General features: G+C 43.8%; 1 protein-coding gene across 11 annotated transcripts in view; it reads right to left on the bottom strand.

Moving 5' to 3' along the window:
- Positions 1-17,794, bottom strand: part of GRAMD1B (GRAM domain containing 1B) — a 220,056-nt gene that overhangs the window by 153,181 nt on the left and 49,081 nt on the right. For 4 of the 11 annotated variants that reach the window (XM_039874831.1, XM_039874830.1, XM_039874827.1 and 1 more), the window contains exon 1: positions 5,602-5,975. The exons of 1 other annotated variant lie outside the window; for it this stretch is intronic. In XM_039874831.1, the coding sequence (XP_039730765.1) occupies positions 5,602-5,975 (374 nt within the window). Of the gene's footprint in view, positions 1-5,601; positions 6,075-16,496; positions 17,081-17,794 lie in introns of those variants that run through there. 6 more of the 11 variants (XM_039874835.1, XM_039874838.1, XM_039874839.1 and 3 more) reach the window with 3 other exon arrangements.

Genomic DNA, 17,794 nt, shown 5'->3' with positions numbered 1-17,794 from the left:
TTTTTCTTCACACCAGGTACAACAGTCCCTTGGTGAGTCACCACAATGATTTAGGCTATGGAGGAAAGAACTGCAAAAGGGCAAAGGCACCAGGAAAAGCCCTCAGACTCCATAAAGCTCTTGTACACACAGCAACCCAGCAACCACTCCTGGGCTCTCAGGCTGGCTTGACTCTGTATCTAAACACCTGCTTCAGGGTCCAGTGGCTCACCCACTGGGGTCAGGAAGGAAATTCCCCACTGGCAGCTTAGCCATTCAAATGCCTTACTGAAAACTTCAGAATTACCCTAGAAGTAATTATCAGTGACCATCATAGAAACTGGTACATAGATAGTACCTGGGAGAAAGTAACCAAGTAGAGCAGAATTATCACCTATTACTCTGCCCCAGGATCGTCCCAGTCTCTTGCCTGACACTTAACTGGTAGCCCCTCAGTGCATAACCACCATGGAAACTCTCAAAATACCAACTCCCACAGAGGAACCTGGCCAGTGTGAATCAGCCCACAAGGCACCATCTCTACCTTCTCAGTTTCCACAAACTGTCTGAATCTGGAAACCACATCTACAGCCAAAAGTTGGCAGCTTCTCACGGAGCAGTTCACTTAGGCCAGTCAGCATCAGCCTCACACATAGCTGTGCATGCCCAAGACTCCTGCATATTTTTCCTCAGCAGCCTCCCTATCCAGACCTTGTTCTACCTTCCTTTAGCACCTCCCCCTCCACCTGTACAGTTATCAAACATGCAAGGGCCCACCGTTCCCAGGCCCTAAGGAGGTGTTACAGTGGTGTAGTTATTAAGACCTCAGGCCCTGGAATCAGAAGAACATGGTTCAAATCTCACCCCTGCTTCTGTTCAATCAAGAGCAAGTTAATCTCTGAACTTCAGGTTCCTCAGCCATAAAACCTGCCTGGGGGGTTAGTTGTGAGGATTAAATGTGATTGCACATTTAAGGTGCTTAGAAAACTTGGCACAAAGCAAGACATAGTCCCAGCCCTCAAGGAATTATAGGTCTGGCAGAGATTTTTGCTAGTTTAACTTTACCCAGCACCGATTACTTACTTAATCTGCTCACAAATAACAGATCTCTTTTGCATTTGTTTGATGCTTTGTATTAGTGAAGACTTTTCTCTCTCACACACTCCTCATGCTTCTCATACATGGCAGGGTATATACAGAGCTCCCCCAGAAACTGAGCTGAAACTGGAAGCAAGACGCACTCTAAAGGTCAGAGGAAGGGTATGAAGAATCAAGATAAAAATACCAATGCTATATATTCATTACCTGCAAACCCACACGCCCTCTAGGCTGGCACCAGATAGGTAACCCAGCCTACCAGACTGGGCAGAATCAGTGAGAGGTACCGCCTGAGGTCAGATGTGTAGCTAAACAGAAACCATGAGGCTCCAGGTTGACAATACTCTCTAGATACCAACCTGCTGGATTGTGAGCAGTCATGACAGGTAGGTATATTATACAGAAGAGAGGACTGAACAGCCAAGAAGAAAGGTGGTACAAATGGTGATACTAAGGAGGGTGGCCAGGAGAGCAGCAGCAAAGAGCTGTGTGCACTGCAGTTAGATACTCCATACCTGCTTACTTGTGCCTTGTCAGCTTTCCCTTCCCCCTTCATAGAATGAAAGGGAGCCATCCTGGAAGATGTGGCTCAATGCAATTTCTGGCTTTGCCAAAATTGAGCATGTCGGAGAGGGTCTCTGATCCTCTGGGTTTCGAACAATCATCGCAACCAGTTATGGCCAAGGGATTTCAGGAGACAGGCAGGTACTCATTCTAAGAGCTTGCCCCATCAACTTCAGACTGCATTATTCAAGGAGCTCAGAGGTAAACATGGCCAGCAAAAACAACAACAACAAAAACAAAACAAAACAAAACAAAAACAGGCTTATCTTAAGTTAAATGATGGCTAACACAAAAATTCTCAGCTAGACCTCTGGTAGAACAATGCAAGGCTCTGGCCTCTACCTCACCACCCAGTTCACATGAAACAGCAAGAATTAGTTGCTTCAAACACCACTCAGAGTATGTGTCTCCCATGTTACAGAACCTACAGTGGTTCCTCATTGAGTTCAATCCTCTTTGTATGTAACGTCTCCTTATACATAACGCACATCGTCTGCAGGATCTCAATACGTCTTTGTTGGCTGACTAATTAATTGAAACTTAAAACTCTTCTACAAAAATCGTGGTTTGTCAGCCCATCGCCTCCCCACCCTCATTTTTCCACATCCCTCATCAAGACCACACTTGGTCATCCATCCCCATATTTCAAGCCAAAACACTCCAACTGCTTTCACCAATAAGCACTTAGTCCCCATTCAAAACTCAGCCTCCACAGAAAATAGATTCCAGATTGCCTAGGGCTTGGGAGATGGGAACAATGGGATTAAAGGTGTTATATAAAGGGTACAGGTTTCTTTTTGAGGTCATAAAAATGTTCTAAAATTGTAGTGATGGTTGCGTATATTTGTAAATATACTAAAAACCACTGAATTGTCTACTATAAAAATGAGTGGATTGCATGGTATGTAAATTATTTAGCAATAAAGAGAAAGACAAAAAAGCAAAAAACTCAGCTCTGGACTCATTTCCACCAAGAAATTTTCCCCGACTCATAGACAGAGTTCCATTCAAACAGTATAGACAAATAAATTATTCATTTACTCCTTATTAATTTATTTATCAATGAACATCTAAGGACCACCATAACAGGCCAAGTACAGTGCAAGACAATAAAGATACAAAGAAGAACCACAAAAGATTGGACTTGGAGTATTTCAGTGTTCTACCCCTGAGTCCTTGGATCCCAAATCATGTTAATCACATCATCATTTTCTCCATTTCTTTCTTCCCAGGGTTAAGGAGAAGGGGTCTCCTGAGCCTCTTTGTATGTTCAACTTTGAACATTTAAAATCCACAAGCCGTGGCCCTCTTAGCCCCTTCCCTTCCACCACATCAGAGAGCATTCCACGGCAGGCCTAAAGGTGCTTTCTTCTGTAGATCTGGGGTAGGAAATGTGAAGAGGAAAGATGCCACACTGGGCCTGGTATGCTCATCCTCCCTAATCCAAGCCAGGGCAGAATCATTTTCCAATCATCATTTCTAAATTACGTAATATGTGAGGAGTCTCAGGTGTGGCTCCAGGCCATGTGAGTATATAACCTCCTACTCTCAAGTTCATACCCACTCCACGTGAGACACTCACAGAACAACGGCAATAGTCTTTCACACCTGCACATGAAGGAAAAGTTAATAAAACATTTTCACATGTATTACTCTTGATCCCTCCCGCTAACCCACAGATATCCCTTCCACAGATGGAGAAGGTGAAACACATAGAAGTGAAGTGAGGTGTCCAAGATTTCACAGCTAAATGATAGAACTTAAATTTAAACCTAAGTTTCCTGACTTTAAGTCCAATATTCTTTGTACTCCATTACATCTAAATGCCAACTATTTCTAAGGGAATCTTATTGGGCATCTACACTTGATAGTTTTTTTTCTAAAAACCTTCCGTTTCCAAGGCCTAAAACTAATGGGGTTTTGTTTTAGCCATGACCCAGAGAGATTCCAACAGGAGGCAGTATAATAGGAATAGAAAGTTGAGTGAGACACATTTGGTATAAATTCAGAGTCCACTTGTTTTCTACATACATTTATATATTCTTCCAATGCAACAAATCACTATTTAAAAGAACTGCTTTAAACTACTCCTAGGAAGTGAAAATCCTTCCTGATTTTAAAAGTATGTTCCCTACTCCAACAAAAAATGAAGATTCCACTGTACCCTTAGACAATTCTTAAAACCAGGGAAGCCTTCCTTAAATCTAACCAAATCCATCCCATCTCCACCCTGGCCAGCATGCAGGAGTCTTTTCCCCATATTTTGTCCTCAGTCTACGTGACAGAATCTATAGGTCAAAATAAGGTATCTTTTAGGGTCTCTCACATTTGAAAAGAAAGCTGACAAACCATAATGAAACTAGTTCAGTTCAAGATTAGCTCCCACTAATATAGCCCCATTTCCTTCTACTCTGTGGAAAACACAGCGAATAAAAAAAAAAAAAAAAAGTTATTCCCAGGTCCACAAAAAGTCCCAGGACAAAGCTCCACACTTGCACCTGCAGGCATAGCCACATCCGGTCATTGCGCCCAGAAAAGAGAAACCCTGAAAGACTTAGAACACTCATTTTCTGCATGACCAGGCTGAATCTGCAACATTTCCTTCAAAGACAGAGGGCTCACCCTGTTCTTATGCCTTTGTCCAGATTGTTTCCCTTTCCTGATCACATGCCCTGACCTCATACTTTTCCTACTGTTTTCTACTGCCTATCTGTATTTGTCCCGGTTTGAGACTCTTCCCCAAGTCTTTCTCCTTTCTTTTCTTGTACGATTCATATTACGTCTTCCAATGGTTCCATCTCTTCAATACGAGTGAAAATTCACATGCCTTACTTTCTTATCCAAGTCTCCTCCCAGCCCTCTTCTCAATCTCCACATCTCCTCATTCTACCCAGACTTCCCCCCACTTCTATCTGGAGCACATCACTAAGAGCTGGTACCTGACTGAGCTCACAAGAACATTCAACAAGTACTTGTTGAAATGAAAAGGAATGAAACTGAACAAATTGGAAGGGGGAATCCCAAGGAAGGTGGCCAATCACTCAATGCCCCACGTGAAAGCACAAACCACTGTTAAGAGACAGGCCCCTAGAGTCTGAAAGTGAATGAATGGAATCCGTGGCATTAGTGAACCAGTGAGGACTGCTCCCCGCCCCTCCATCTGGCAATGGGCTTAACTCAATCACAACTTCTGGTCAAGACTATGTGGAGCTGCCCTGTGGTTTTCTGTACAGATTCTCTATATAGAGTAAGGGAACTTCCCCTACTACTCAGATGCCACATTCACCCAGGCAAAAAAGTTGCTGGCACACACCACAGTGCCATGGACTAGGCCTGGATGTCTAAAGACTCTCTATGGCAGGAAATGTGACTCATTCATCATGAAAACTCCACTACCTCCTCTACACATGTGGGCCAGGAAAGACAACCTGGTGTGGCCAAAAATAAAATAATAAAATTGAAATGGAGTACAGAAATATAAATCTAAGTGAAGAAGCCTCTTAGCCTCTCTCTCCTTCTGCTTTCTCCACCTATAAAATAGGAATAATAGTAGCACCTACCTCCAAGAGTTTTTGTGAGGATTAAATTTGGAGATAAGACAGTGCATATGAATCCGCACAGAATAGGGGCACAATAAATATTAACCGCTATGGTTTTTACTATTTGTTTTGCTGTTAGGATCAAATAAAATGGAATGCAGTGTGAAGCCCTTTGCAAGTCTGTTACATATACAATAACATCACCGGCCCCTAACCCTGGGCTGGGGACGTGGATGACAAGAGTGGAAGCTAAAGTGCCACTATCCCTTGTGCCAGGTGCTGCAGTTGCCTGAAGCCCTCTGGGATGAAAGGCTCCTGCATTCTTCCAAAGTTTCCACCAGGGTGTCCTGGGGCCCCAGACGGCTCTGGAGAGGAGGAGGAGGGCAGGGGAAGAAAGGCCAGGGGCGGAACAGAGACATACCTGCTTTCACTGCACTCCTTCCGCTCCCTCACCCTCAGCCACTTGCGGAGGAGGAAGCGTTTTCGGCGCGGGGAAGCGCTGGGTGTGGAGCAGTTGGACCACGGGGTGTCCTCGTCGCTGGAGGGCGTGATTTCGATGGCTGGCAGCTGCAGGAACTCCTTGCCAGGAGTCAAGACACCCGGCAGGTCCTGGGCCAGCCCGCCCTCTAGGCTCTGCTCGTGCACGTTCTTTGTGCGGCGCATCTTGAAGCGCCGGCGGCGGAGCGTGGGAGTCGAAGAGCTGGACGAGACCCGGCCGCCCTCGGGCGCATCCTGCGGCCCGGCCACCTGCAGGGCGGGCAGCTGCAGGTTCTCCATCAGGTTGGCCGCCGGCATGGGTCCCCGTCAGCGCTGCGCTGCAGCCGGCCGCTTCCTGCTCCCACCTCGCCTGGGGCACTCTGCCCTCTCAACGGTGGGTGACGCTCGCGGCCCGAGCTGCAGGAAGATCAAATTCCTCTCCGGAGCGCCGCGGGGAGGGAGTGCCAGGGCCCACGGCGCGGCCAGGCACGCGGCCGCCGGGACCCTGCTAACTTTTCCGCTTGCCTGTCCTCTGGTAGTCTGCTCCTGCCAGCCGCCCCACCGCCCTCCTGGGGCTCCCCGCGCGCACCCGCTTGTTTTTCTGCCACGGCTCTCCCTCGGTTGCTGGCGTCTCTGCCTTAGCGGGACTCGGCAGCCCGGGCCCCAGGGGACCGCTCGGCAAACTCTCAGTGGTTTGCGTGCAACAGACCAGGTTGGGGAGCTAGCTTGGCGCTGCAGGAAGGCGGAGAGCAGGAGGAAGAGGCAGAGGTGGGAGAAGGAGAGACAGAGACAGCGAGACCGAGAGAGAGAGAGAGACAGAGCGCGAGCGAGCGAGCATGGCCGAGCTTTATGAATAAAAACAAAAAAAAAAAAAGAGGAGGAGCAGGGGTCAAGAAGGAGGTGAGGGAGATCATATCTGTCCAGAAGGGGCAGGCACTGGCAGCGACAGCTAGTGTAACTGTACACGGACTCCCTTGGGAGGGACTCTACCTCTGAGTAAAGGGTACTCCAATAACCCAATGAAATAGGAGCACAAACCAAACTTTCTCAAAGCGATGATTGGCCAGGCAGCTCTCATTAATCTCTCTCTGCTTTTCCTGGGGGAAAGAGATATGGGCAGGCGGAAGAGAAGAATCAAAGAATTCAGTTCTCACTCTCCAAGGCCACCCGTGAGGCAGGGTTGTGGAAAAACAAGGGGACTTTTCCGCTGGGTCTCTTCTCCTAAGAAAGGTGCCGTCTTTGAATTATTTGGGGTGCAGGTCGGGGGCACAGGAAGCCTAGGCAGAGACAGAGGGAGACAGCAAGGCTCCTGGAGGCTGCTTCCAAAATGACAAGCTGAGAAGTGAGGAGAGTTCTCCTGTAGAATAAGCTGAAACAGCAGACATGACATACCAAGGAAAGACAGACATAAGATCTGAGAGACAAAGGGCACACAGGACCTGTAAGGAAAAGGGACTGATCCCTGTACATCTTGAATGACCCTGTCAATACCAGAGTCCCATCCCAAGCAAAGAATCAAATTAGAGGGTAAGCATCCAGAGGCAAAGCATCCAGCAAAGCCCCAGGGAGGCAGGGGTGCTCCTTTTACATTCCTGAGGGATGATTCAATTCCACTTTGATCTGCAAGGGGCATAGATTGGGTCACATAAACTCTAGTATGTCCCCAGGTCATGGAAACTATGAAGTTTGGGTTAGTCCTATATTGTCCTAAGCTGCGCTGATCCATTCACTCCCTAAACCCAGGTACCACCCTAACAGTTTGGCCCTAGAAGTGATCCATCCTATTGAGTGCTCTCTGTCTGGACTGAGTCTAAACCAGTCTAGCTCCTAGAACAGAGATTGTATCACCCGTTCTCCTCCCTCCTAGCTCAGCACATTTGCCTCTCAGGAAAGTCCTGCAAATGAGAACCAAAGTAGAGACTGTAGCTTTCAGATGGAGGAGGAGGAACACAAAAGAATGCACCATTAAATCTGATTCACCTACTCTTCTCAGCTCCTCAGTGAGTCCAATTTCTGGTTGGGAGCCAGTGCCCAACTTCTCTGCCAGTAGGAAGTTCACATTTCACAAGTGTCCCAAAGCTGGGGAAAAATCACATCCCTAAAGATTACAAGAACTCACTGCCATAAAATATGTTTCTGCAATTCGGCAAGACATCACATGTGACAGCTGGCCATCATGCCCTGCAATGACACATGGAGGGGGCAGCTCAAGGCATCATGACATTGCACAAACCCCAAGAGGCTGGGAAACTGAGGGGAGTACTTTCTGCTCAGGGAGAAGAGATCCTGTGGACAAAAAGCCAAGGCCAGGCCCACCTATAAATGACTCCCCAAAACATCAGCTCTGTCTTATCTCTGAGTCTTCATATCCAGCCACTGGCTGTCACCGAGTGGTTTGGTATCACTCTATTTTAATTCCCGGATGTGGCAGAGAAAGGAGAAACTCCTTCCTATTAGGTATAAGACCTGGCAAAAAGCAGGACACTTCTTCCGGCTCCACTAATGACAAGAAGGCTGGGCTATAACTCCACTTCAGGATTCAGAGCTAAACTGAGGCACCAAAGATATGCTCCCTGCCTTGGATTTCCTCCAACCACAAGGGATTTGCGGGAGAGTCTAAAAACTTCCCAGTTCAAGGAAACTGCCTGTTGTGGGGCTGTTGAAGTAGGAGACTGGAGTCTCAGGTGTTTAAGGAGAGAAGGGGAGCTGGTATACTAATATCAGAAGGCAAAAACAAAACAAAAAAACAGGAAAGTCCACAATACAGGGCCCAAAAGAGTCAATGGGTATTTTGGGGAAAGGGAGATTCACAGGGAAGCAGGCCCCATTGAAGTTTATAGTGAGCACTCTGAATTTAAATGTATGCCTCTTAAAAGGAAAAATACCAGCTCCCTCTTCCCACACTTCAGCTACTTTTTCCACCCACCATGGATTCAGGACCTAAAATCTAAAGTCCTGTGAGATTTAATTTAAGCCTCGGGCACAGCAGTAATTGAGAATGATTATGTATGTTTCACCTAGCCTGGGGAAGACTCCTCCAGACTAAATCTGAAATAGTTTCCCTTGGCTGAGAAGCAGATACCCAGAGTACCACAAGTCCCTAACACTGCCGTGCTCACTTCTACCTATAGTCCCTTCTCTACTTCAAGCCATAACTTTTTCTTCCATTAAACCCTATTCGAACATATTTCTCCTCGCCAGCTGTTTCTGTTTACTTTCTACTGTGACAGTATCAAGTCAGATGATAAAGGGGACACTGCTTTGAAGGACAAAATGGACCGCAACTGCGGGCTGTTATTACTGTTAAGGCTATATGCACATTGAGGGAAGAACGAAGTTTCTACTTCCTTTGATTCTCTCCAGGGTCCTGTATGCTTTGTTTGTATAGTAACCTTTACAGTTTTGTAAATGCATTTCATATTTTATTTTCCCATCACCCTAGGAGTGAGGTAGAACTTTATCCAAGGTCACAGATAAAAAGTAATAGCAATAATCAATGACAAAGCCAGAACTTGAACCTGGGTCTTCTGAAGCCACTTAGAGGCCACCAAAATCTCAGCAAATGCATTAGCTCTGGAAAGTGGGTCTCTGTAGCCCCAGCATTTTACCAGCCCTGACTTTAGTTTGGTATATCACCAAATGACATGTCAGTTATTTTACAAGTGGGGAAATGGAAGTGCAAAGTTTTGAAAAACTATTTCCCAAAGCAGCTGGTGTCAGAAGGTCAAGAACAGAGTTTCTGTGACCTGCTTCAGAATCTCCTGCACTGCATTCCTCTCCAAGCCTCTCCCCACCCCACCTCTTTGCCATATTTGGCTCTCAGCAGATTCAGGGTTCTCTGGGAAACTGACCTCACCTCCGGCCTCGGAGACAGGTGGTAGCCAGCACAACCTGGCCTCCCCTTCCCCCACCCAGCTGCCAGGCCTCTGACTTTAGATGCAAGGAGCTCACATTACTAAGGAATTGTTGTTTATTCTCAGCTGTTCCGGCTCCCTTTTCCTACAGACACAAGACACCCAACATCTGTTCATTACTTCTGGAGGCCTACAAACTGCACAGTCCATTATTCAGCTAAAACTTCCAGGAGGGAACATAAGTGAAAAATAGCAGCTGTGAAGCAGTTTTGTTCGGGTGCACATCCACCTGAGTTTGAGGTAAAAGTGGCAGGTTCCCACCCACCCACCATCCCACCTGTCCAGGGATGTCAAGGACAGGCAAATCCCAAGAGCACAGACAGGACTGTCCCCTCCGACACTGGTGCCACAAGACAGTTCCACCCACCCCCCAAGGTTGGGACACGGAGTCTCTGTCCCACACAACACTCAGAATGGCCAAACCCAAGGTCTGTCCCACATAGAAGGGAAAGCTGGCAGCAGACAGACATGATGTGGAACTTATTGCTATTGGGGATGCAGGAAATACTGACAGAAACATGAACGATGCTGTAAGAGCAGTGTTATTAACTGTCTTCAAATACAAAATGAAGAATGGTCTAGCTCTCCTTCTGTTGCTGAGCAAGAGGAAATGAGTTTGTGTGGAGCTCACTGTGGTTGAGACTCGGGTTAGATGATAAACATTTACTAAGAGTAAGGTCAGTTAAGGACTCGAATGCGTGACCAAAGGTGGTTAGAGAGTGGCTTCCTCTGCACATCTTTAAAAGTAACTGGAGCCTAGCTAGAGGCAGTGACAGGAAAGAGATTATCTCAGGCCTAGTCCCCACCCTACCAATGTGGGTCTCTAAGGTCCGGATTTTCTCACTTTAAAAAAAGTCACTTATGCTTAAAATAAAGTTTATTTGAACTGACACATTTCTGGTCCCAGGCATTTTAATTATTGGACACTAAGCACCTCCCTGAAACCCACAAGCAGTTTTAATATCTTACATGGTGAAAGAGAAACAGGGATCAATCACTAGGGTGATGATGGGGCAAGGAACTAGGCATGGAGAGTAGGGGGCAAGAGAAAGAACTGAAGAGAGTAAGCTTCAACGCCTCCCATGGTATCCCATTACTGTTACTCTCACAAATCTCGACCTCATTTCCCCATGGAGGAGCTAGCTACTGAAGAAGTCAGAGGAAAGCACACTGAATTTGTGTGGCTAGAGGAAGGTGGAAGGTGCCAGTAAAACACAATCTAAATAAAATCACAGTTGACTGGCCACCATGTCCAGCCTCTCCTTCTGAGGACGAGGGAGAAAATGCTGCAAGACTCTTATGGAGCCTCTGTTCCCAAGGACAGAGGGCTGGTGTAACCTCTGTTGTGGGGAATGTTGCCAGAATGCTTCTTCTGGCCTTCGGCACGGGCCATGGTGAACAATGACGTCACCTCAGGAGAAGGACTGTCACCAGATAAGCCTCCCTGGTTTAATTGCTCATCAAAAAGCGTAAGAGTCAAAGAAGGTTTGCATAACATTTGGCTGCCCCTGTTACTGACATCAAGATACCAAGGCACAGACCAACATCATCTCTTGTCCTCTAAATCTTACAAGGACAGTCTTTATGTAAGTCAGGGCTGAAAGGACTTCCTGAGACTATTCCATCTCCTTGCCACCCATCCCAAGGAAGGCAGGTGGCATGCTCTGAGTATTCTGCTGCTTTTCTCAGAAAATCCCCCCAAATGCTATCTGCATTACCCACTAGTGATTAAGTGCACAGGCCCAAAGGCATGCTATCTGAGCTTTGGACCCCTTTCCATCACTTACTAGCTCTTTGATTTGGGGATAAGTTATTTCACCTCACTGTGTCTCAGTTTCCTCATCTGTAAAATCTCCCTGCTGGGGCTGTCATGAGCATTAGAACAGCATGGCACACTAAGAATCGTGCTGGCCATGTAGGAAGTGCTCTATAAATGGTAGTCTTTGTTATAACTAATTAAGTCTTCTTTCCTAATATTAGGAAACAGGATTATGCCTGTTAATTTTCCCTTCAGTTTAATTCTACAAAGAATTGTTAAGCTAGAGCATTGTGTGAGCCTCCTGAGTAAGTGCTGGGGATACAGCAAGACAAATAAGACAGAATGCGTGCATTGGAGTACACAGTCTGGCAAGGCAGAATTGTTTAAGTGCAAAATATAAGGGCAAACGAGCTATAAATGGAAAGAATGATAAATTTTAACTAGAGGGAAAGAAGTGGTCTAGGCAGGCTATATGGAGGAATTGGTATTTAAGACTTACAGTATGAATTTCAGTAGAATAGAAGAATAGGGCATTCTAGAATAAAGACACAGTTTGAGTAAAGGCACTGAGGAATAAAAACTCATGAAGAGTTTTTGAAAATAAGGAGAGAGAAGTCAGGGCATATGGAAGGACACAAGAGGAGACGAAGCTGGACAAACAAGAGGGTCAGAGTATGATGAGTGTTAAAAGTTTAGATTTTATTCTTTAGACAAAGGAATGCTATTCAAGGTTTTTTGTTTTGCTTTGTTTTGTTTTGAGGGGGGTGGGGCAGTGACACTATAGACCTACCTGTATGTGAAGAACATCAACTCTGGTGACAGTGTGAAATATATATGGCAGGAGCAAAAGATAGAATACACAGAGGCCAATTCGGAGACTATTATTCAATCAGTCCATATTTTTGGAATATCAACTATACGCATGGCGAACAGTTAAGGAAAGAGATAAAGAAAATCCGAAACAGGACATGAGAAAAATGTGGAATGAGAGAGGTGGGCAAGCAAAGAAAAGCCCTATGAGGATTTATTCAGAGATTAGATTGGAAGAAAACTGAATATGAGTGATGATTCATTAGTCAATGGAGGAAAAGGGACAACATTTATTGAATGACTACTGCAAGCCAGGCACTGAGCTACATGCTTCACTCATGAAATCCCATTTGACTCTCCCAAACACCCTGAAAAATAGATATCAAGAGCTCCATTTGAGGATGAGAGATTTTAAAAGGTGACTTGGCCAAGTTCACTTAGCTAGTAAGCAGAGGATGAGAATAAATTTAAACCAGGATCTTTAAAACTTTAAAACTCATGCTTTTCAATTATACCACATATTAAAAAGATAAATGATGCCAAATTCTATAAACAAGTAAGACATGAGGAAGATTGGTATAATCTATTAGATTTTATAATTAGGTCATTGATGACTTCTGAGAACAATTTCAGTGGAGTGGCAAGAGAAGACATGCGATTGCTATAGGTTAAAGGGTAAGTAAGGAATGAATAAATGGAGGCTGCAAAATTACATTGCTCTTTCCAGAAATCAAACAGTAAAAATAAGAGAGAGATATCTATTTGCTCTCAAAACATTATTGAGCATCTACTATGTGTTAAATACTCTTCAGGACCTGGAATTATATTGTAAAAAGTAATGTGTGTGTGTGTGTGTGTGTGTGTGTGTGTTATATTTGGTAGATGTATGTTTCAAAGGAACAAAATGTGTGTGATTATGCTATTTAAAATGAAATTCTGCCTATATATGCTAAGAAAATTGAAGCTTGGTAGTATAGTTGGTAATCTAGCAAATCAATCATAAAAGTATTTCATACACTCCAACTCTAAGCACACCATAATATTGGGTACTGTAAAGAGTTTCTGAAAGTTTCTGTAAAACTATTCATTTATTCCTAAAAATAATTTTTGGACCCCTATCAAAGATGACCCTGGCTTCAGTTTCTTCAAATCTGGGGGAAGGGAGAAGCAGAAAACCGATCCGAGAACTGTGATTTGGTAAGAAAATCTACTTCAATAGAAGCATGTACCAAATGCAGTGTGAGCTCAGAGGAGAGAGAGCATGATCCAGAGAGAACGTCACAGAGGAGACAGTACCTATCCAAGTTGAAGGTTAGCAGAGGAGTTTTCCGGGTAGACCAAGGGGAGCATGTTTCCAGTCAGAGGGACCACATGTGCAAAGTCACTGATGTGTAAGAGACAGCATTGTGTGTTCTTGGAATTACAAAAGGAACTGTTTGACTGGATCAAAATGTTCAGTTGAGTGAGGGATGAGAGCAAGATATAATATCTACTATCAATCTCCTTTCAATTGCCCAGTCAACATTTATTTATTGAGCAGGCTACGATCTAGGTGCAGGAAAACAGAAGTACACAAAAGCAAGTCTGTGCCCTAGAGAAATTTACATCCTGGAGCTCAGAAAATTGCAGAATGATGGAACAGAAATGTCGGAGATCTGGTCCAACCTTCAGTTTTTCTCCACTGTTCATCCTGTTTTTGAGATTAGAAAATGGAGGCACAGGGACTTTTTTTTTTCCTACAGTTTTAAACTAAAATCCCATATCCAGAAAGCCAGGCTTCACAGATAATAAAAGGCTTTGCATGCAAAGACCAAGACTCAAAGAGTTGGAAGTTTAACGCACTCAAAAAAAAAATGGCTCCAAAGCTCTAAGAAATGATTCCTTTCAAATGTTAAAGCTACCACTTGAGCCTTTTATTTCTGACTGGAACTCAGACTGTTCCACCTCTCCTAAGTCAGAAAAGTAGCTGCCTTTACAGGCAAGCAAACCAAGATCCAGAAAAGCTGAGATGCTTTGAGCAGCAAGCTCCTAATTGCTTCTAGGGTTGAGCAGAACAATCATAACTTATTACCCTGACATATAATGCTGAAACTATAAAAATTGCACAGTTTGTTCTGATGAGATAAAATAGCATGTTTGCCAAGCACTAGAGGGATATTACTTTTTACATACCATTTCAAACAAAAAATAAGAATTTTTTTTTTTTTTTTGGTTATGACACAAGGAATGAACTGAAGAAGACGGCTCAGTGGAGGATTTTCAGTGGTGGCCCTGTAACCTAGCTCTAGACAACCTTCCCACTGTACCTGAGTTGTTCGTCTTTCTGTGAGGAATGCATCTGGAGGAAGTAATGTAAATAATTCATTCCTGTAAATTTCTGCATTTGGCATGAGCTTTTGCATTAATGAAAGTCACACTGTCGAATGTTTCCATTTTCACAAACAGTCTGTTTGCCTCAGCCCTGGCTGCACTCTGCCCTCAGGCTGTCCTTAGTGGCAAGTGCCAGTGCTTAGATTCCCCCACCCCTCTTTTAGTTGCTGAGACTGGACCATGGCCCTCACAATTCACCTCAACTCAGTGACTGCATAGCATTTTAATACCTTTAAACTGGGATTTGGGATTGGTTATGCTAAGTGATCTGGTAAAATCTCTACTGTAGCTCTGAGTCTTGAACAGGAAAGGTCTATTTTGCTTTCAGTAATCCTGGTGTTTGAAAATGCAGATTTTTAAAATGTGTCAATCATATAATGCAAATCATTTGTTTTATAGAAAGGATTCATTAAAATAGATTGTTCCTTTACACATATGAACACTTTTATTCAATTAATCAACTTAAATAAGGCATACTCTATGAGGAAGCCACCTGTTGAATAACTTAGACTGTCCAAAGAAACATGAAATGTCACTAAACACTGAGTGATCTTGTTTCTCTGTATTTCCAGGAAAAGAAAGCACTTCATTTCCCATACCTTCAACCACTCCCTGGATGTAAGCTGCTGCTTCAAGAAGGCATATTAATTCTGACAGCTGGAAAATTTTATGAGCAATAGACCTTCCTTAGATGATAGAATTATAGGCCTGGAAGAAACATTAGATATTCAGTGCAATGCCCATCCTTCTCCCACCTTGTCCCACCCATGTTCACCGATGAGAAACTGAGGCACTGGCAAGATACATCTTGGACCAAAATCATAAGGCTGGAACTGAAACTGCTTTTTGTAAATCAAACACCTTTTGGTCACATTCTACCTTAATTACTAATAGTATTATTTTGGAAGTAGTATTTTATCCTCAAAGAATAAAAAACAAGTGGCACCAAGGAGTCTAAACACTCATTCTACTTTTGTCTGCACACATTCTTTATGCATCCAATTCCCTCGTAAGCCCGCACAGACCAAGAAGTTAATCAAACACAAATACCTCACTAGAACTAATCCCAACATGTGAACATTTAGATTTACACAAAAGACATAACAGACTGGTTATTTGCTTTTGGAAAGGACTTTTTGTTTTACACAAATAGAATTCCTTTATGTGGGGAATTCCCCTAACACATTTTAAGTATTACTTGATTTATATACAACTTTGTAACACCATTGCTACTTAATATATCTGTCAATAATTAACTTCCATGCTTTTACCCTTCTGTTCAAAGCTAATATATAATAACGAGGACTTGAACCAAATGAAAAATCTGCTTCATTCAAGCATAGGTTAGAAATGTTGCAATGTCCTAAAAAATTTCAGATTCATCTAAGATTTCCTAAGCCAGGCACTGCATTTCCTCTTTTAAGCCTCATAAAAATCCTATGAGTTAAGTGCTATGTCCCCCAGTTTAGAGATGAGGAAACTGAGGCTCAGATTGATTAAGAACTTTAGTCTTCATGATGTGATTCAAACCCAGGTATTCTGAGTCCAAAACCAGAATTTTCTCCACTCCATTGTTTACTCTATTTCAACTTCTTGTAAAATATATATTTTCAGCCACATTCAAACTGGTTCTGTCACTTTTTTGTGAAGACTTTTATCTGATTTGCAATTTGGTAAATAAATTATATTTGAGATTGCCATTCTGCAAACTGCTATACTTTGTTTCTTCTTAATTCAGTCAGTTTCTATTTGTTCCTTAACTAAAACATGCCACAAAGTTAATACCAATTTTCGAGGGAGTTCTTATTGAAGTCTAAATATTTAAAAAAGAAACACTATTCCAAATATTTAGCAGAACTCACTTTCTAGAAATACTTTTTATTGCATGTTCCGGCCATCTCAATAGTTTCTCTTTTGCAGCAAGTAATGGCAGTGTAGCCCTAATTCCTAATTTCTACCCAAGTGTCTCTCTCTAATGCCCCTTACCTGTTAAGAAGTCAACCTGTAGATCTGAGGGAGTCAGCAGGGCTCTGCAAGTGCTGGTGCCTGCAGGAGGCTCCTATATTCAGGAATGTCCACACAGTGCTCCAGGCAGGCCCTTCAAGAGCACAAAGGACGAAATGCTGGCCTCTTACAATGGGGCAGCTCAGGCTCCACAAAGTTGGTTTCCTTAAAATGAAACTTGCCACCCTCTGATAAAGTGGTAGCTTAGTAAACACTAAAAGACTTTTAAAAGTAGCTTCTCTGTAGTCTTCAGGTTCTAATTTAGCTTCCAAGGTAGAGCTAACTTGTTTCCAGGATGTAGTAATGCAATGGCTTAAATCTTGCTAGCCAGAGCAAACTCTCGGTTCTTGAAGGCATGCCCACATGATCTCATTCTGTGCAAGTTCACTCATGCATCCTTGGACCTTGGAACCAGGACATTAGGCTCCATCCCCACCATAATCAAATCTCCACAGCTTAATTCAAAGAACAACCAGTCAGCATGCGTTGTTTCCACTGTCCTTCAGGCAGAGCCCCCCTAGGATACTGAAAATCTAGGTTACGGCCCTGCCTCCCTCTCCCCTTCCCTCTCCTCCTCCATCTTTCTCTCCCCTTTCCTTTCCCCACTACAATATTCCTAGAGATACCCACTCTCTTCAGTGACTAGACACTCTTAATCCAAAATCAAATAGAAAGTTCTCCATCAATGGGGGTGTTAAAGCAGAGACAGAACCTGTTAGGGACATTCTCACATAGAGGTTGAGACCAGATGACCCGGGAGGGCACTTCCAGTTCTAAAGTTCTATAGTATTCCACAGCTTCCAAGGTTCTATAGCAAGTCCACACATACTCTTGCTCTTCTACTTGTCTTTTTATGAATTTTCTTTTTCCTACTTTGAGAATGTCCTCCACGTTTATTGAAATCAATTCTTACTAGTAAAAAAAAATGCCTTGGAGCAATTTACCCACATTGCTTTTTAACATCATTTTCTGCCTTGTGTCATAATCGCTGATATGCAATTTCCGCCTCCCTTCAAAGTGCAAATGGCATGGAAGCAAGATTTATGTCCTGTTCGTCTTTGTCATCCTGTTACTGAGCTCATTGCCCCCCATAGTGTATATGCTCAGTGAACATATGTGAATGAAGAAATGATGGGTGGCGGTGTAGTGAGAGGGGAACCAGGTCAGAAGGTTTGAAGAGGCACCCATTGCAATTAGTTTCCCAGCTTAAATCCTCTGGAGATTGCTTCTGTGCAGCGAACCCTTCTGGAAAGGCGGAGACTGAAGAACATCATCTGTTG

Source organism: Pteropus medius, unplaced genomic scaffold (genome assembly GCF_902729225.1).
Source record: "Pteropus medius unplaced genomic scaffold, Ma_sr-lr_union100, whole genome shotgun sequence".
NCBI lineage: Eukaryota > Metazoa > Chordata > Mammalia > Chiroptera > Pteropodidae > Pteropus > Pteropus medius.
The sequence above is the reverse complement of the archived record's forward strand: the minus strand, read 5'-3'. Positions and strand labels throughout refer to the sequence as shown.